General features: G+C 39.4%; 1 protein-coding gene across 1 annotated transcript in view; it reads right to left on the bottom strand.

The window, feature by feature from the left end:
* Nucleotides 1-21212, bottom strand: part of LOC126252246 (protein alan shepard) — a 429590-nt gene that overhangs the window by 146698 nt on the left and 261680 nt on the right. Inside the window, exons 3-4 of the mRNA XM_049953120.1 lie at nucleotides 16628-16872; nucleotides 15990-16048 (exon numbers count right to left, since the gene is read on the bottom strand). Coding sequence (XP_049809077.1) covers nucleotides 15990-16048; nucleotides 16628-16872 — 304 coding nt within the window. The remainder of the gene's footprint in view (nucleotides 1-15989; nucleotides 16049-16627; nucleotides 16873-21212) is intronic.

Consider the following 21212-nt stretch of genomic DNA (forward strand, 5'->3'; position numbering starts at 1 on the left):
TCAAACACTTACATCCATTGTGAAGTGTCTAATATTCCTAGATGGTTTGCCCAATACCTTTAGGGGAAAAGCTCTGATGTTTGCCTAATACATCCAAAATAAATGCTCAGCAAGATCCCTTGGTGGAAAAATCATGTATGAAGTCTGGAAGCAGAAAGAACTTATGAAAGAAGACTTTAAAATGATCAAAGTGTTTGGTTGCACAGTCTGGAGAAGCATATTGACATCTAACAAACTTGTAGAATGGGCAGAAGAATGTGTTTATTTTGGAGTAGAAGCAGGATCAAAAGGATATTGTCTGTGGAATCTTGGAGAAAGAAAAATCCTTTCGAAAAGAGGTGTCATCTTTGATGAGAAAGTATTCCCTCTGAAAACTCCAGTAAACAAAGAACTAACTTTTCCAGGGGAAGTAAACAGACAGTACCAGCTGATCCACAGAGCAATGAGGTGACAGCAGACAATGCCAATATGATGCAGCTGAGCTTTCCTGATCTATAAAGAGATGACGACAGTAGACCACCAAGGAGTGCAGAACCTGTAGCAGATGATATGGTTGAGTCAACAGCTGCCTGAGGAGAAGGGAGCAAATCTGAGATTGGAGAAGAAGGTGGTTACCATACTGAAAGCAGTGCAATTACCAGCAGTGGAGGAGTGGAATGCCAAGTTGGAAAGTGAAATTTTTAGTGCAAATAGTGAAGTAGGGTTATGACAGTCTTCACATCTGGTGAAAACCGTGCAGTTCATGTCTCTTTTCTTTTGCTACCATGTGTAAAGTGAAAACAACTCAACCAACATCAGCAGAAGAGGCTTTAGCCTCAGTTCACAGGACCAAGTAGTCTACAGTCATGGATTTGGAGATGAGTAGTCTAAAATGCAACAGTACATGGCAACTTCTTGACAAATCAAACGCTGATTGTGTTATAGGAATTGAGTGAGTGTTTACTACAAAGTGAAATCAGAGAAGGTGAGATTACTAAATTTAAAGCTATGCTAGTAGGTTAGGGTTATAATAAGATATTTGGAGTACATTACTGGGAAAGCTACAGCCCAGTAATGAGATGAAGTGGCTTGAGGATTTTGATAGCAATTGCAGTACTTAGGGGATGGAAAATCAAACAAGTTGATGTAGAAACTGTTTATCTCAATAGCCCCATAAATGGCAGCGTTTTCATGGAGCAACCACAATTGTTTAGTGTGGAGAATAAAGTGTTTTTATTGAACAAGAGTTTGTATGTGCTTCACCAAGCAAGTAAGGATCAGAACAATTTTTTCTGCTCTGTGATGAAAAAGTTAGGTTTGAAATAATGTGAATAGGGTCCTTGTATATTCTTCTATAAACATTTGGTCATTGGGGTTCTGCTGGCGATGTTGTTGTAGTAGATGAGTAAGAGAGGATTGAAAAATTCAAAGGTTTTGAAATCTCACATTAGCATTAAAGAAATGCACAACATTTTGTTTATTTAATGACTTAACATTGAGCAGTCCGAAGGGCAGGTGAAATGAAACCAAACTACTTACATCGCGCAGATACAGAGAGAATTTAAAATGTATGACTGCAAGGGCACAGCTACACCATGTAATGACAACCATTTTGGTGAAGACAAGAATTACAGGCTATTTGACCAGAAATTGTAGCAAACGGTAGTGGGTTGTTTGTTGTATATATCTATCTGTACTTCACCTGATACTGTCTTCATTGCAGGAAGATTGTGTCAGTTCAATTTTAAATGAACTGTTTCGTTACATGCAGCAAACTAAAGATTTGAGGTTATGTTTCAGTGTCAATTGTTCTGATCCTAGAGCATTCAGTGATGCTGACTGGGCAAATGACCCAGTCGATAGTAAATCTGTAGCAGAGTACACAATTTTGTTAGCTGGAAGGGTAAAAGGCAATCCATTGTAGCCAACTCCACAGTAGAAGCCAAATACATTTCAATGTTCAAAACATATAAGGAGATGGAATGGTTTGTAGATATTTTAAATTAGATTAAGTGTTCTGTATTTGTTAGACTACCCCTGCAGGCAAATACTGACAATACAGGCACCACTGAGATTACCAACAAAAAGCGGGTGTCAGAGTGCACTATCATAAAGTCTAGCAGATCATCTTGGATGGTTTTCTTAAGTTTAAGTAAATGTCAAGTAATGACAACACTGCAGACATCTAAACTGAAGGTCTTACCGGTATTAAAACTAAGAGATTCAGAGATATGTCAGGATTAAATTAAGCATCAATTCATGTTGGATGACTACCTGCCTGTTAAATTGTGTCTCATTTTTGTTCTTATGTTTAATAATGTACATTTGCAATTTGGAACTGATAAGTTATTCTCTTGTGATGCCTACTGAGGGAAGTGTTGCAATTATGTTTACTTAATGCAGTGACCATTGCCAGAGCACTAAGAAGCCGAGGGTTTCTAGTGTATGCTAGAGGGAAACATTCCACGTGGGAAAAATATATCTAAAAACAAAGATGCTGTAACTTACCAAAAGGAAGCGTTGGTATGTTGATAGAGACAATAAAACACACACACACACAAATTTCAAGCTTTCACAACCGACGGTTGCTTCATCAGGAAAGAGGGAAGGAGTGGGAAAGACGAAAGGATGTGGGTTTTAAGGGAGAGGATAAGGAGACATTCCAATCCCGGGAGCGGAAAGACTTACCTTAGGGGAAAAAAAGGACAGGTATACACTCTCTCTCTCTCTCTCTCTCTCTCTCTCTCTCTCGCACACACACACACACACACACACACACACACACACACACACACACACACACACACACACACACACACACACATGTCTGCTTGTGTCTGTGTATGTGCGGGTGTGTGCGCGCGCACGCGCGAGTGTATACCTGTCCTTTTTTCCCCCAAGGTAAGTCTTTCCGCTCCCGGGATTGGAATAACTCCTTACCCTCTCCCTTAAAACCCACATCCTTTCGTCTTTCCCTCTCCTTCCCTCTCCTTCCCTCTTTCCTGACGAAGCAACCGTTGGTTGCGAAAGCTAGAATTTTGTGTGTTTGTTTGTGTTTCTATCGACCTGCCAGCACTTTCGTTCGGTAAGTCACATCATCTTTGTTTATATGAGATGATGTGACTTACCAAACGAAAGCGCTGGCACGTCGATAGACACACAAACAAACACAAACATACACACAGAATTCAAGCTTTCGCAACAAACTGTTGCCTCATCAGGAAAGAGGGAAGGAGACGGAAAGACGAAAGGATGTGGGTTTTAAGGGAGAGGATAAGGAGTCATTCCAATCCCGGGAGCGGAAAGACTTACCTTAGGGGGAAAAAAGGACGGGTATACACTCGCACACACACACATATCCATCCACACATATACAGACACAAGCAGACATATTTAAAGACAAAGAGTTTGGGCAGAGATGTCAGTCGAGGCAGAAGTGCAGAGGCAAAGATGTTGTTGAATGACAGGTGAGGTATGAGTGGCGGCAACTTGAAATTAGCGGAGATTGAGGCCTGGTGGATAACGGGAAGAGAGGATATATTGAAGAGCAAGTTCCCATCTCCGGAGTTCGGATAGGTTGGTGTTAGAGGGAAGTATCCAGATAACCCGGACGGTGTAACACTGCGCCAAGATGTGCTGGCCGTGCACCAAGGCATGTTTAGCCACAGGGTGATCCTCATTACCAACAAACACTGTCTGCCTGTGTCCATTCATGCGAATGGACAGTTTGTTGCTGGTCATTCCCACATATAATGCATCACAGTGCAGGCACGTCAGTTGGTAGATCACGTGGGTGCTTTCACACGTGGCTCTGCCTTTGATTGTGTACACCTTCCGGGTTACAGGACTGGAGTAGGTGGTGGTGGGAGGGTGCATGGGACAGGTTTTACACCGGGGGCGGTTACAAGGGTAGGAGCCAGAGGGTAGGGAAGGTGGTTTGGGGATTTCATAGGGATGAACTAACAGGTTACGAAGGTTAGGTGGACGGCGGCAAGACACTCTTGGTGGAGTGGGGAGGATTTCATGAAGGATGGATCTCATTTCAGGGCAGGATTTGAGGAAGTCGTATCCCTGCTGGAGAGCCACATTCAGAATCTGATCCAGTCCCGGAAACTATCCTGTCACAAGTTGGGCACTTTTGTGGTTCTTCTGTGGGAGGTTCTGGGTTTGAGAGGATGAGGAAGTGGCTCTGGTTATTTGCTTCTGTACCAGGTCGGGAGGGTAGTTGTGGGATGCGAAAGCTGTTGTCAGGTTGCTGGTGTAATGCTTCAGGGATTCCGGACTGGAGCAGATTCGTTTGCCACGAAGACCTAGGCTGTAGGGAAGGGACCGTTTGATGTGGAATGGATGGCAGCTGTCGTAATGGAGGTAATGTTGCTTGTAGGTGGGTTTGATGTGGACGGACATGTGAAGCTGGCCATTGGACAGGTGGAGGTCAACGTCAAGGAAAGTGGCATGGGATTTGGAGTAGGACCAGGTGAATCTGATGGAACCAAAGGAGTTGAGGTTGGAGAGGAAATTCTGGAGTTGTTCTTCACTGTGAGTCCAGATCATGAAGATGTCATCAATAAATCTGTACCAAACTTTGGGTTGGCAGGCTTGGGTAACCAAGAAGGCTTCCTCTAAGCGACCCATGAATAGGTTGGCGTATGAGGGGGCCATCCTGGTACCCATGGCTGTTCCCTTTAATTGTTGGTATGTCTGGCCTTCAAAAGTGAAGAAGCTGTGGGTCAGGATGAAGCTGGCTAAGGTAATGAGGAAAGAGGTTTTAGGTAGGGTGGCAGGTGATCGGCGTGAAAGGAAGTGCTCCATCGCAGCGAGGCCCTGGACGTGCGGGATATTTGTGTATAAGGAAGTGGCATCAATGGTTACAAGGACGGTTTCCGGGGGTAACGGATTGGGTAGGGATTCCAGGCGTTCGAGGAAGTGGTTGGTGTCTTTGATGAAGGATGGGAGACTGCATGTAATGGGTTGAAGGTGTTGATCTACGTAGGCAGAGATACGTTCGGTGGGGGCTTGGTAACCAGCTACAATGGGGCGGCCAGGATGATTGGGTTTGTGAATTTTAGGAAGAAGGTAGAAGGTAGAAGGTAGGGGTGCGGGGTGTCAGTGGGGTCAGGAGGTTGATGGAGTCAGGTGAAAGGTTTTGTAGGGGGCCTAAGGTTCTGAGGATTCCTTGAAGCTCTGCCTGGACATCAGGAATGGGATTGCCTTGGCAAACTTTGTATGTGGTGTTATCTGAAAGCTGACGCAGTCCCTCAGCCACATACTCCCGACGATCAAGTACCACGGTCGTGGAACCCTTGTCCGCCGGAAGGATGACGATGGGCCGGTCAGCCTTCAGATCACGGATAGCCTGGGCTTCAGCAGTATATACATATATATATATATATATATATATATATATATATATATATATATATATAAAGATGATGTGACTTACCGAACGAAAGCGCTGGCAGGTCGATAGACACACAAACAAACACAAACACACACACACACACACACACACACACACACACACACACACAAAATTCAAGCTTTCGCAACAAACTGTTGCCTCATCAGGAAAGAGTTTCCCTCTATATATATATATATATATATATATATATATATATATATATATATATATATATATATATATATAGTAGTGCCTTTCTGTGGTAGTGGTATACTGTATGTGTATGTTTTCTGTAATACATTTATCAACAGGGAGAAAGTGTATGTTTTGAGTGAACTACCCACCCACGGCCATGTGTCAATACTCGTTGCATATGTAAAAATTATAACACTGATAATGCAACAGCTTTTTATCTTCTTTGAAATAATAACACTTGTTATTTTTAGAAATGCAGCATATTTACAAATTAAATGTTTTGCCTTGTTTTTGACTTGTGACTATAAAATGTGCTGCAGAACGAAAAGGGTACAACGTACATAAACTCATACTGTGAGTGGTGAGATACCATGTATCCACCACTGTGAACAGTAAGTAATTTTTAAATTTGTATTCATTCTGTAAAATTATATTCACAATGTGGCACTTTATTATATACCACTGTAATAGTACCATGACTAGAATTAACCTAAATCTGAAAAAAGGAAGGATGCAGACTGTCAAAGCACCTAAAGATCAGCCCTCAGGACTCAAAATGCATAGTGCATTGAAATAAAATCATGATTGCGACTGAAGCCAGTTGGTATTTATTTTACGATAACATATAATGTTAAAAACTATCTAGGTCTCCACAAAATGGCTGCATGCCTTACAGCATGTGTGAATGGAATTGATTATAACAGTCTAGAAGAGGGACAGATGTGCAATGGCTGTAACTAACTGAAGCTATTAAAGCACCAAGACACTTGAGGTGGTTGCTATGTTCTGCCTGTAGTATTTCATGAAACAAGGTACAAAAGAACAGTACTGTCAAACAGGTGTTAAGTTTGAGAGAGAGCATAATTACAAGTATCAAAATCAGAATTTTGGGACACCTAATAACAAGAAAAGGAGGCTTCAGTTGGTTTGGAGTGTGGTATTCAGTTTCTCAATATCTCACTAACTATCTGAACTGTCAGTTAAGAACATCATGGAACTAATATTTTACACAACAACTAAAAGTATTTCACAACGTGGTACTGATAAGGAGGCACACCTAAAATGATATCACCTCAGACAGACAAACAGATCACATACCATATTCTGGTTAAGAAGGTAATTGTAGACCTTGCTGGTCATACAAAATAGACATTATAAGAATAGATAAAATTTCATGAACTCTGCATATAAGTAAATCTTTGTCTTTCTTGAGTTTTAAGGCATGTGAAAATAATTACCATGAAAATTCTGCAAGCATATCCAAAATCTTGAGAAGCTTTTTGAATTCTGACACAAATGTCTTGTGTGTTTTGTTGAGCTTACAATGAACATATGTCATCTACAATATAATTATAAGCACATGTTACTTAACTACTCATAAGGCCTTTAGTGATTAAGGGAGAACTGTTGTCTAACTGCACTGGAAGATGGAGGGGTCCGCGAGGGGGCTGGGACGGGTGGAGGGGCCCGTGAGGGGTGGGGGTGGGGGCCAGTAGAGGAATCAACCAGCACACAATACAATAGTTATTGCTTATTTCTTTCTCACCAACAACCACTTTTGCTTATATTTGGCAAGTCAGTTGTGTACAACCTAAAATTCTCCATTTTTGAGGAAACCATGAGTAAAGTTCATGAAGCACAACTGATTCAAAACTGGCAGGCTTGAGACACAATTGAACACTGCACATCTTTGATCGTCATATATGGGATCTACAAATGCATATTTTCCTAAAAATGGGGGAAAGAAACTTTTGTGACAGGCACTTACACCACTTAACAAAACTGCTGCTAATATAGCAATCAAGGTTGTCAAAGCAGACAACCTCCATTTGTTTCCCCAAATGCATTCTGAATTTCTTTTTTCATTTTTGTTTTCCTTTTTGTAATTGTTATGAATAAAAGGACTGATGGGGTAAGTAAATCAGTAATGAATAATAACAAGGTAGGCAAATAAATTACTCAAACAACATGAATTATTAACATTTTTTCATTTTCCATTTTTCCTTACTTGCTTCAAAATTAATGTAGGTGTGTTCTGTCTATGTAACTAAATGAAAGGCAGTTTGTTTCTTGCCATAGGTATTTTGCTTCTTTTATTTGTGAAGCATCTTTGGTGGCCTGTGATACATGTTTCTTTTTATACATATAATAAACGTATTACGTAGTAGATACAATATGTTACTATGCTATGTTTTGTCGTGTTTTTCTCTTGTTTTTCAGATCAGAAACAACTTTTATAGAACAAACATCAATTTCCAGTGTTGTTAGTCCATATTATTCCATGTGTGTGGTCCTTGAGAAGTGTTCATTCAGACCTCATGCTCCAGCTGGTTGATTTCCAGCATTTTTTCGGCCACATTTATTATAACACATCAGATGCACTTTTCATTTTGTGGTCTATTTGAGTAACAATGCTGGAAATTGTAAGGAACACCAAGCAATAATTCAAATTCACAATATTTGTGCTACAAAAGTTGTTTCCATTATGAAAAACAAGAGAAAGACGTGTCAAATTAAAACATAGTAATGTACTGTAATTACTACATAATACATTTATTATACATATAAAAAAGCCTGTGTTACAGGCCACTGAAGATGCTTCAAAAATAAAAAGTAAAATTTGTACAGAAGAAACAAACTGCCTTTCACTTAGTTGCATAGGCAGAAAAACACCTCCATGAATCTGGACGAGTTAAAAAAAATAATAAAATAAAATAAACTAATCCTGGTCACTCTGCAATGGCTCTTTCAGTCACTCTGCTACATGTCTTCAATTTCCTTTGGACAATTAGATGGATGGTACTTGCCATGTAAACATTCAAAGCAAATACTCGTAACACCAACAACATCTACTGAATGTAGTCTTCGTGCAACTACATCATTCCCTCCAAAGGTTTGCTAGGACACAGATTATGTTTACATTTAAAAATATTTCTTTTTGAGGAATTAATTTAGATGTATGCTACAAACACTGTGAAACTGAAAATTGGTGCTGGAAGTTGATCATCAATTACGCTGTAAATCGTTATTGCCTCCATGGGGCAGTGCAATGCTCATTGAGTTCCAAAAGAATTTTTAAGCTTCAAGATAATGTTTTTAACTTGGCAATTAAAAATACAAATATCACATGGCTGGCACATAGGTGTGCAGTTTGGTGGTATTACTTCCTCTGTGCAGGTCAACTGACCCTCGTCATCTATAAACAGGGTAGCACACGTGACGGTATTAGTTTCTCTCCCCCGGATACCAAATATCAGATAGAACTTGTTGCCAGCAATTTATGGTTTCAAATTTTCTCAAGATATGTTTTTCAAAGTGAATTTGTCAATTTCCTGGATTTTTAGCAAGTGAATTAATCAACTTCTTCTATAACACAACGACCAAATTACTCACTAGTATTTTATAAGCACAGGGAGACTTAAGGCAACAATTTTCAAATGGTGTGATGTATTATTGTTCTGTGTAGGAATGTGTGTGTAGGAATGTGTTATTTTATGAGTACTGCCATCTGCATCAACAGCTCATTTTTCTTTGTTATGGGATAATGTGCAATGAATGTGCATGTTTGCAGCAGTCTTGCTCTGAATAATCTTTGTACAATGAGTCTTAAAATTTTAATTCTTCAATAATCCAAGTCACTCGAGAAATTTATTTGCTTGTTGTTGTTGTGGTCTTCAGTCCTGAGATTGGTTTGATACAGCTCTCCATGCTACCCTATCTCGTGCAAGTTTCTTCATCTCCCAGTACCTACTGCAACCTACATCCTTCTGAATCTGCTTAGTGTATTCATCTCTTGGTCTCCCTCTATAATTTTTACCCTCCACGCTTGTTATTATTCCTTATTGATTTACTCACCTTCCTACCAATTTTAATGTTGGGAAATTGAACATTCATTCCATGCTTCCCAGCCAGATGCCTTGTTTAGTATATAGGTGGTGCTGTTTCATCGAATAGCGTTTACCTTACAGGTACATAATCAGCAGCTGAGTAAGTTTCTTTCCTTGATTTCTGGGAAAATATATATTTTCTGAGCCCATATATGATAATGAATAACACTCAGTTTTAAACTGACTGTCAATATTGTCAATTTTGAGTCAATCGCACATCATGAACTACAGGGGTGATTTTTTTGAAAACAATGGTTGGGGGTCAGGTGAGCAGGTTTCAGGTGTTGAGCCAAAATATCTTAATGTCTTACAGTCTTTTATTTTAGATCGTATACAATTGACCTGACAAATATGAGCCAAATAGGATGCCCTTGTCTATGACCTTCCCCTTGGAGCAGTGCGCAGTGAGTACAATGGTATTTAAGTCAACATGACCGATGAAAGAGGGGAAAACTGAGTAGTCCTGCATTTGACTTGACAACATTATTGACAAGTCTGAAACAACAATGTATCATATGAACAAAGTATTAATGTATTACTTACCAATAATTATTATACATGAACAATACACAGAATCTTAAATTTTGCTGTAAACAGAAATTCTGTAAGAAACAGTACATTTGGCATGTTCCCATATGCCACAGTATTTACAGATAACACTCTAGGTGTTGTGCTTGTATGGTGCCACTGTCACTGCTGCAGAAAAGTACATGCAATACAATCTCTGCTTTAGCATTATTTAACATGTGTCAATTATATCACACCTCACAACATTCACCAAAGAAAAACTGTATGTTGGAAGCACAACAGCAGGTGCAGCAGAAATTAACAAAGATATGTTTTCACAAATACTGGGTAAGTAACATCCTTATTGTTTTTACAGGTACAAACCCTGTGTTCACTATTATTTTGGGACATATATTTGCAAATTACATTACAACATACATGAAAAGAAGAAATAAGTGCATAGCGTTCATCCACGAGATAGTATACTAGGGTTTTTGTAATCACTATGCAGTATTGCTGGAATTTCAGTTATAAATGAAAGAAACTAGTTGTAACCACAAAAAATCTCATGAAACTTTGTCACTGATGAAGTTTTCAGTGATAAAATATATGGAGCAAAAGGTTATCAACAACATGCACAGAAATGAGAAGGCAGTTTTAGGAGATAAAGGGAAACATAATTGAGATGGAAGTGAGACATGTTTGTAACCTCTTCCCCATTTTATTCAATTTGAACAAAGAGTTAGTGACAGAACAAAGGAGAAATTTGGGCTAGGAATTTAAGTTCAGGAAGAAGAAATAAAATTTTTAATTTCTAGTGATGACATTGTAATTCTGCCATAGACAGCAAAAGACTTAGAGAGATTAGTTGAATAGAATTTGAAAGAGGCTATAAAATGAATATCAAGAAAAGTGAAATAATGTGGTATGGGAATTAAATTAGGAATGGGACATTAAAACTAGTAAATGAGTTTTCTACATGGAAGCTTAATACCTGACTGTGGTATAAGTAAAGGTGATGGAGACTGGCAATAATAAGAAAAACTTTTCTGAAAAAGATGAATATGTTAGCAACCAATATAAATTGAAGTGTTATGAAGCCTTTTCAGAAATTACTGATTGAGTGTGGTATATCTTAAAAGTAAACAACACAGACAACAAGAGAAGGGAATAATGGTGAAGATTAGATGCGTTGATGCGATGATCAGAAAGAACTGAACTGAACTGGTGAGAAAAAAAAGTTTCAGAAGGTATAGGTTGACGGATTATATCCTGGATCACTGAGGAATATAAGATGATGTGACTTACCAAATGAAAGTGCTGGCAGGTCGACAGACACACAAACAAACACAAACATACACACAGAATTCAAGCTTTCGCAACAAACTGTTGCCTCATCAGGAAAGAGGGAAGGAGAGGGAAAGACGAAAGGATGTGGGTTTTAAGGGAGAGGGTAAGGAGTCATACCAATCCCGGGAGCGGAAAGACTTACCTTAGGGGGGAAAAAAGGACGGGTATACACTTGCACACACACACACATATCCATCCACCATGTCTGTTTAGTCTGTTTAAAAAGACAGAAGTTATGTTGGTTGTAGTAGCTTTTTTGAAATGAAGATACTATGCAAGTCTGGTGTGGACAGCTGTATAAAATCATTATCAGTCTTCAATATGAAGATCACAACAACAAAAACACAATCAACAAAGAAAATAGTTGGTGATGGACTGTAAGGACATGTAAAGACTGCCCCCCCCCTCTCTCTCTCTCTCTCTCTCTCTCTCACACACACACACACACACACACACACACACACACACACACACACACACTCTCTCTCTCTCTCTCTCTCTCTCTCTCTCTCTCTCTCTCTCTCTCTCTGAATAGTTCCCTCAGGAGAATATTTGTTGAAATAATCTTGGATATTAGTCATTTTTATTGCTTCTGCAAAAACTGGAGTGTTTGACAGTTTATTATGCCTCAGAAACTTGCATTAAATGCAGGAAAATGTTACATGTCCAAACAGTATAACTAAGTCCTGCCATCTTCGACCACCTTTGACAAGAATATTTTTATATCCTCCACTACAGGGAAAAGGCAAACACATATTTCTCCTTGTGCATGCATGTACTTATTGCTTTATTAAGTTACACATACCACTAATTGCAATAAAGTAAACCTCTATGTCACATGAATCTATGCACAATTTGCTTCCGAATACCTCAATTTCTGTTGTACCAAACCGTGATGGTGTCTGAGCACATGACAAAAACTGATACTCACAAGACGTTCTTAATCCTCATGCCTTTTCATTATATAAATGGCAATAATGTAAGGAGTACAGGAACCATATACTTGAGATGAGTGCAGCACATACACAAGACTGAAAATGCAGCTGAGATTTCAAACAATATCCTAGTTTGTTTTTCCACCAACTGTTCAATGCCTCAGCAATATGATGAGTTGTTATCTTCATCCCTTACATTATTTGTATTCCATGCAGAACTTTCCAGTATAATATTATAGAAATATCTTATCTTTCTGGGCAAATGTGTACAAAATCACTGTGAATAATGTATCAATTCCCACAATCAAAGCAAATAAGCAAATATTTCTTGGCTAGTGGCCACAAATGTAATATCCCTTATATTTTGGAACAGTGCCTCCTTCAATGGCAGAGTGTTGTGCCTTTGTGTTTGGGTTTGCAATCTACTGCCGCTCAGTGGGTTCACTTTTCCCTTTATATTTTATTGTAGTTCTTCATCAGTAACATCTTTCAAAAATGTTTTAACCAATATAATTTATGTTTACTAGAACAAATTCACCATGAGAGGCCAAAGATGACTGTGCCTGGTACTTCTCTTTAGATGGTGAAATAGTAACTTACATTTTGAAAAATCTGATAACGAATTATAGTTCACTAGACATTCTAAACTCAAACTGACAGAGGAGAACATCTGTGCTGATAATAAATTTCTTGGTTCCATTCTATGTCCTGTAACAATGTAAATAATCATCTCTTTCAAATCAACATGAATTTCAGAAGAAATGTAGACATCACATTGCATTATGTGCACTCTACTCACTTCCTTTTCTTAGTATTACACTAAATGTCAACACTTCAGTGACAGTTACTTAAGCTACATCATTTTGAAAAATATGTTGTACCACATTAGTGCAAAGATGCCAGCTGTTCCCTTCAACAGAAGAACCAAAAATCTGGAGATCATAGCTCTTTCATTGCTGCTTCTCTGAAATGAAGTGGTTCTTTCAATATCTCATTAAGCCAACTTACATTATCAAGATTCAATGTGCTGCTTCTGTTTAAATTCTGAAATTAGGATAACTGTTCAAGAAGAAATTATGATGATAAAATACCTACCACATGATGTTTAACCATCAGAAAGCTAGTTAATAGGACCAAAATGTGAAAGTATTGAACACAAGACTGCCTGTATGAAATGAAGAATAGGTCACTTGGTTGTTTAAAATACTGTGCAAGTAACTGAAGTTTTAAAAAATCTACTCAATTTTCTTTTATTATTATTATTATTATTATTATTATTATTATTATTATTATTATTATTATTTCTTTCTTGTCTCAGACGTTATGTCTGGTTAAAAATGGAAGGTGACGCGGACCTTGATCAAGCGTGACTTCCTTTTAACTGTACGGTATGTGTTACATTGCATTTAGGAACTTTCGGGTAATTGAACAAGTGTCAATAATTACAGATTTCTGTAGTTGTATATATAAGTTTGGATGTAGCTGTATTGCATTGATGTACTGGTGGATATTGTATGGTATGACTCCTGTAGTTGATAGTATAATTGGTATAATGTCAACTTTATCCTGATGCCACATGTCCTTGACTTCCTCAGCCAGTTGGATGTATTTTTCAATTTTTTCTCCTGTTTTCTTTTGTATATTTGTTGTATTGGGTATGGATATTTCGATTAGTTGTGTTAATTTCTTCTTTTTATTGGTGAGTATGATGTCAGGTTTGTTATGTGGCGTTGTTTTATCTGTTATAATGGTTCTGTTCCAGTATAATTTGTATTCATCGTTCTCCAGTACATTTTGTGGTGCATACTTGTATGTGGGAACATGTTGTTTTATAAGTTTATGTTGTAAGGCAAGCTGTTGATGTATTATTTTTGCTACATTGTCATGTCTTCTGGGGTATTCTGTATTTGCTAGTATTGTACATCCACTTGTGATGTGATCTACTGTTTCTATTTGTTGTTAGCAAAGTCTGCATTTATCTGTTGTGGTATTGGGATCTTTAATAATATGCTTGCTGTAATATCTGGTGTTTATTGTTTGATCCTGTATTGCAATCATGAATCCTTCCGTCTCACTGTATATATTGCCTTTTCTTAGCCATGTGTTGGATGCGTCTTGATCGATGTGTGGCTGTGTTAGATGATACGGGTGCTTGCCATGTAGTGTTTTCTTTTTCCAATTTACTTTCTTCGTATCTGTTGATGTTATGTGATCTAAAGGGTTGTAGAAGTGGTTATGAAATTGCAGTGGTGTAGCCGATGTATTTATATGAGTGATTGCTTTGTGTATTTTGCTAGTTTCTGCTCGTTCTAGAAAGAATTTTCTTAAATTGTCTACCTGTCCATAATGTAGGTTTTTTATGTCGATGAATCCCCTTCCTCCTTCCTTTCTGCTTAATGTGAATCTTTCAGTTGCTGAATGTATGTGATGTATTCTATATTTGTGGCATTGTGATCGTGTAAGTGTATTGAGTGCTTCTAGGTATGTGTTACTCCACTTCACTACTCCAAATGAGTAGGTCAATATTGGTATAGCATAAGTTTTTATAGCTTTTGTCTTGTTTCTTGCTGTCAATTCTGTTTTCAGTATTTTTGTTAGTCTTTGCCTATATTTTTCTTTTAGTTCTTCTTTAATATTTGTATTATCTATTTCTATTTTTTGTCTGTATCCTAGATATTTATAGGCATCTGTTTTTTCCATCGCTTCTATGCAGTCGCTGTGGTTATCCAATATGTAATCATCTTGTTTAGTGTGTTTTCCCTTGACTATGCTATTTTTCTTACATTTGTCTGTTCCAAAAGCCATATTTATATCATTGCTGAATACTTCTGTTATCTTTAGTAATTGGTTGAGTTGTTGATTTGTTGCTGCTATAGTTTTAGATCATCCATGTATAGCAGATGTGTGATTTTGTGTGGGTATGTTCCAGTAATATTGTATCCATAATTTGTATTATTTAGCATGTTGGATAGTGAGTTCAGAGCAAGGCAGAACCAGAAAGGACTTAATGAGTCTCCTTGGTATATTCCACGCTTAATCTGTATTGTCTGTGATGTGATATTATTTGAATTTGTTTGGATATTAAGTGTGGTTTTCCAATTTTTCATTACTATGTTTAGGAACTGTATCAATTTAGGATCTACTTTGTATATTTCCAATATTTGTAGTAACCATGAGTGGGGTACACTATCAAAAGCTTTTTGGTAATCAATGTATGCGTAGTGTAGCGACCTTTGTTTAGTTTTAGCTTGATATGTCACCTCTGCATCTATTATCAGTTGCTCTTTACATCCTCATGCTCCTTTGCAACAGCCTTTTTGTTCTTCATTTATGATTTTGTTCTGTGTCGTATGTGTCATTAATTTCTGTGTAATGACTGAAGTTAATATTTTGTATATTATTATTATTATTATTATTATTATTATTATTATCATCAGTATTATTATTGCTATGTAGCTTATGCTGTCCAAATATGGCAGGCCCCACAATGACAAAGACTCACTTTGCACATAAACCGCTGCAACTGAATTCGGTATCTTGTGTGTGTGAACATAGGAAACCAAACACATTATACAAAAACTTAACATCAAATACAAATGCCTGTTACCAATCACGGCAGGACACCAAACTGTACATCAATTACTCCATGATTATCAAAATAGAATTGCATAATATTAATTGATCTCACTGATCTGACTTTGAAAACTGTTTGCACTTTACGTGCTGTATACTTGCCTTTGCATTTATTAGTATTCTTGTCTAATATTGCCTTCGTTGAAATAATGGTGCCATACCTAAACAATACAAAATCTCTTAATTTTCTGTTGGATGAACAAAGATAAAAAACATAGACCTGAATTATCATACTACAAATCATAATAAACACTGGACAAAAATGGCATAAACGAATAATGAAGGACTACAAAAATAATCGCGTACATTTAGCAATACTTCAGAAACAATATGATACAGAAAAATCCCATTGTTGGATCAGTAAGTTTATCACAGTATGAAACTGGTTATTTAAAAAATATTCCTGAATACTTTTCGTGTTACTTTAAGTACACCAAGTAAACAATATACAGCTACTATGAAATCGTAACCCGCATGCTCTCTCTCAAAATCATAGCACTGCAATATATACATGAATGATTGTTCTGGACTTGAGTATAGCTTATCAACACCTGGCAAATAAATGCAGTTTGATATTGTGTTTAGTACAGCCTTGTATGACTGTCAGTACACACTATATAGCTGCTGCTGAAATATTCCATCTGCAGTTTATGACAAAGATAGGAGAGCATGCCAAATCTAATGTAGATCAAATGATTACTTTGATAGAAAGGTTTAGTATACTCTTTTTGGAAGCTCACTGTGAACACATGTTGACAAGGTCCTTATCAGTCGTATTCTGAGAAAGTCCTCTGATGTACAGGTTGGTTTTCGATAACTGTTCACCACTGTTGCTGCTGGCACTCCCACTGCCACCGACATTGGAACTAACATTGTTGCTGAGGCTAGTGCTAAGGGTTCCACTCTGAGACCCGGTATTGGAGCTGGAGCTGCTGTTTGTGTTCGAAGGTGACGCAGCAGTCGGTACACGCTGCGTGCCATATTGCTGTGGAACAATAAAAGCTGCCTGAAGGATCACATTAACTTTACACACTTGAAATGCACAATCCATTACATTACACATCATTTTATTATTTAAGATAGAAACTGTTACAGTGAAGTTAATCCTCAAACTGAGTTGTGGTGTTCTTTTCGATACCAGTGAAACTGTACACCCCTGCTATTTCCTCCATTGGTCATTCTATTGTTGGAGGTTCCATATACCTTGTCGACAGCTGGTAACAGACCTTGAAACGAACTAGAAGCATTGTCGAGTCATCTGCTTTTTCAGTGTACAGCTACAAAGTATGGGTTGTGCCATTATTGATCACATGATACCATAAGTGTTTGTTTTATATATGGTCAAAAGTTATTTATCAATATGCTATGATAGAAAATCTAATTTCTCTGATGCTTGCTGAACAGCAGAGACTTCTGAAGTGACATCAGTGGAATTGTTCTTAAGGCATGAAATATGATTTCATTGGACTCACTTCTGAACTTTTCATTTATTTCCTGTGTTCATATGGCTTCGGATTTTCCTTTGTATATGTCAGTGTTTTATGCAAATTTTCTGAACTTTGCGAGGTAAACATAATAATAATAATAATAAGAAGAAGAAGAAGAAGATACTGATGGAAAATATGATCTCGAAGATCAAAATTACCCTTCTCGCAACAGTTAACATGAAACAAAGCTGTGAGTCAGATGATGAATAGCAAAATTAATACAGGGAGGTGGTTCAGTCATGCGTAAAGAATGTGGAGAGCATAACTTTAATATTGAACATTTGTGAAAAAAAATTTACAGCCATCTACTATTTCATGTTACTCCTACCACAATAAACGTCTGAATTTTTATTTTTCCAGTTCATTTCGCGTTTGTGCAGGATTACATACACTTTTTTGCCTTTATGATTTATTTGGAGGTTTTTTCTGTTAAATTGATGTTTTTTTTATCATAATATATGCAAATAGGAAATATATATGAATAAATATTTATGATGAACGTAAATTACTTTTCATGGCCCCACAATGCCATTTATTACACATAAAGAAGTCAATTTGTCAAAAGCACATCAGTAGCTATTAATGACCCGCATTTCATTAGTTAAATGCAACTGACATCACCACAGCGAAGATTGATTATGCAATGTTGGCACCATTATCGCATTACCCTTCAGGCTTCTAGACGTCTATAATATGCTGAAAATGAAGGAATGTTTCAAGCTCTGAAGCACGTCCAATGAAATAATATTTCATGCCTTAAGAACAACTCCAATGATGTCACTCCAGAAGTCTCTACCGTACAGCTAGCATCAGAGAAATCAGACTTTCTATCGTAGCATATTTTTGCGTATTCGGGAAAAAAAATGAAACTGGGGAGGGGGCAGAAGAGCAAAATCGAGATACCGTTCCGCCCCCTCCACCGGCAGATCTAGCGATAGCAATTACTTTGCCCACCCATAAATATGCATTTAGTTTTGCTTTAAGTTTTGGTCGACAATGAACAAAATGAAATTATTTTGTTTTGTTTTGTTTTAGGGCGCAAAAACAACTGCGGTTTATAAGCGCGCCTAAGTCAAAACTATAGACGTCAATTCCAATCGGCGTAAGAGAAGACAGCTAAAAACAGGGACGTGGAGAAAAGGCTATAAAATACACCACGGAGAAACTAAGGTCCAGAACTAAAAATTAAATGGCCCTAACCATATGCTACGACGGATAAAATGTAAAACGCGGTCGGTAGCCCGCGCGTCGTTCGATAAAATGGCCAATAACTGACGGAATACCCAAGCGGGAAGGTAAACGGTTAATAAATGCCCACTCCGTCAGGTAATGGCGGACAGTTAAAACTTGGGCGCAATGTGCACAAAGTGTTGGGGAGCGCCAGTTAACAAATGGCGATGGCTAAAAAGGCAGTGCCCAATAAGCAACCTAGTTAAAATGACCTCCTCCCGGCGGGAGGGCCGAGTGGTCGTCAAAGCCGCCGGGAGAGGCTTATCCCATGAAGAGAAGACTAATGGCGATGCCAAAGTGACACCACCTCCTGACAGATGGCAACACAGAGATCATCGGAAGGAATATAGGAAGTAGTGGGCTGAGGTACGAGGACTGCAGCCTTGGCAGCAGCGTCAGCAGTATCGTTTCTCGGCAGACCCACATGACCAGGGACCCACATAAACATCACAGGGGCTCCATCAAGAGTGAGCAAATGACAGTTTTCCTGGACCCGTTGCACAAAGGGATGGGCGATGTACAGCGCACACAGTCTTTGAAGGGCGCTAAGAGCAGAGGACGCAATTGAAAAGCCTGTGTCGCCGGATGCACTCCGTGGCCTGACAGGGCGAAGAGCTCGGCTGTAAATACTGAGCAGTGTGCTGGAAGCCGATATCGAAAAACGTCGGCGCCAATGACGAAGGCACACCCAACACCACGGCCAGTCCGAAAGCCGTAAGTGTACGCAAAGGTACTACCACGAAGTTCCATGTGAAGGTCGTGAAACTGAAGATAGAGTGAGGAGTAGTGTCCTTAGGAAGCGAATGAAGGCCAAGGTGAACACGGGCTGCCGTACGAAGCCAAAGTGGTCAATGGTTCACACCCACTGGGAAAGTTGCAGGTAGTGCGAAGTTAAGCCGCCAGAGCAAGTGCCGAAAGTGGACTCTAGGAGGTAAGAGAAGAGGGACGCGACCCATACTGGCGATCAAAGGAGTCGTCAAAGAATGAGGCAGAAGTTGCGTGGCCAAGCATGGCAGACAAACAGTATGCATACCTGCTGAGGAGAAAGCCAAGGCCGTAGGACAGTGGTAGTTCAACAATTTCGGTAAACAGACACTCAACCTGGCTAGTGCAAAAGGCGCCAATGGTCAAATGGATGCCACGATGCTGAATAGTGCTGATACGGCGTAAGAGGGATGGACGTGCAGATGCATAAATGAAGCACTTATAGTTTAGTTTCTAACGGACAAGAGACCAGTACAAATGGAGGAGAATGGTTCCACCTGCCCCCCAGCAAGTACCATTGAGGATACAAAGGACACTGAGGGACCGCGTACAGCGGGCTGCCAGGTAAGACACGTGGGAAGACCAAGAGTGCTTCCTATCGACCATGGGCCTCAGGAATTTTGTACTTTCAACGAACAGAAGGGCAACAGGCCCAAGATGTAAAGATGTTGGGAAAAACCAATTGCGCCGCCAAAAAGCCATACAAACGGTTCTGTCAGGGGAATTACGAAACCACTGTCGATGCTCCATGGGTAGAGACCATCGAGGCATCGCTGAAGACGCCGCTCAATGTGAAAGGTCCGTGGAGAACTGCAACAGACGGCAAAATCGTCAACGAAAACGGAGGTGGAGATACCCGGCGGAAGACAGCCATTATAGGGTTATGGGATAGCAAAGAGGACAACGCTCAGGACGGAACCCTGAGGCACACCGTTTTCCTCGATAAAGGTGTCCGACAAAGCAGAACCCACACGCACCTCGAAAACTCGGTCTTTTAAAGATGAGTGAAGGAAACAGGGCAGGCGGCCACGGAAGCCCCACATGTAAAGAGTACGCAGGATACCAGTTCTCCAGCAGGTGTCTCAGGCCTCCTCCAAATCGAAAAAAAGACCAAAGTCTGGGATTTCGGCACAAAACCATTCATAACATGGGTGGACAAGGTGACGAGATGGTCAACTGCAGAACGACGCGCTCGAATCCACACTATGCAGTGGTTAGTAAATTGCGAGACTCCAGCCACCATACAAGCCGGGCATGAATCACACGTTCCATCAACTTCCTAACACAGCTGGTGAGAGAGATGGGGCGGTAGCTAGAAGGCAGGTGTTTGTCCTTACCGGGCTTAGGTATGGGTATGACAGTGGCTTCACGCCATCGTCCGGGAAACGTGCCCTCTGCCAGGATGCGGTTGTATGTATTAAAAAGTGCTTGCCCGCAGGAGAAAGGTGCTGCGACATCAGCATATGGATAGCGTCTGACCCTAGGGCGGAGGATCAGGACGAACTGAGTAAAGGCGACATTTTAGCACTCACGATTCTGAGAAGAGAAGGGTATCGCCCGAGTCTCTTCCACTCGTTTCCGATGGAAGAAGGCAGGTGATAGTGGGAAGAGCTCCAAATTTCCGCGAGGTATTGGAGATAGCAATAGAATCCATGATGACGTCATCTGCTACTGTCAGGCTGGAAATTGGGGAATGGACCTTGGTCCCAGACCAGAGAGCCGTCGGAGGTTGGCCCACACGACAGGGAGGGGGGGTGGGGGTGGAACTGTTAAAATAACTAGTGAATGAAATCCAGCTAGCTTTTACGCTATCCCGAAGAACACGATGAGACTGTGCACGCAT

Source organism: Schistocerca nitens, chromosome 4 (assembly GCF_023898315.1).
Source record: "Schistocerca nitens isolate TAMUIC-IGC-003100 chromosome 4, iqSchNite1.1, whole genome shotgun sequence".
Classification (NCBI taxonomy): Eukaryota; Metazoa; Arthropoda; class Insecta; order Orthoptera; family Acrididae; genus Schistocerca; species Schistocerca nitens.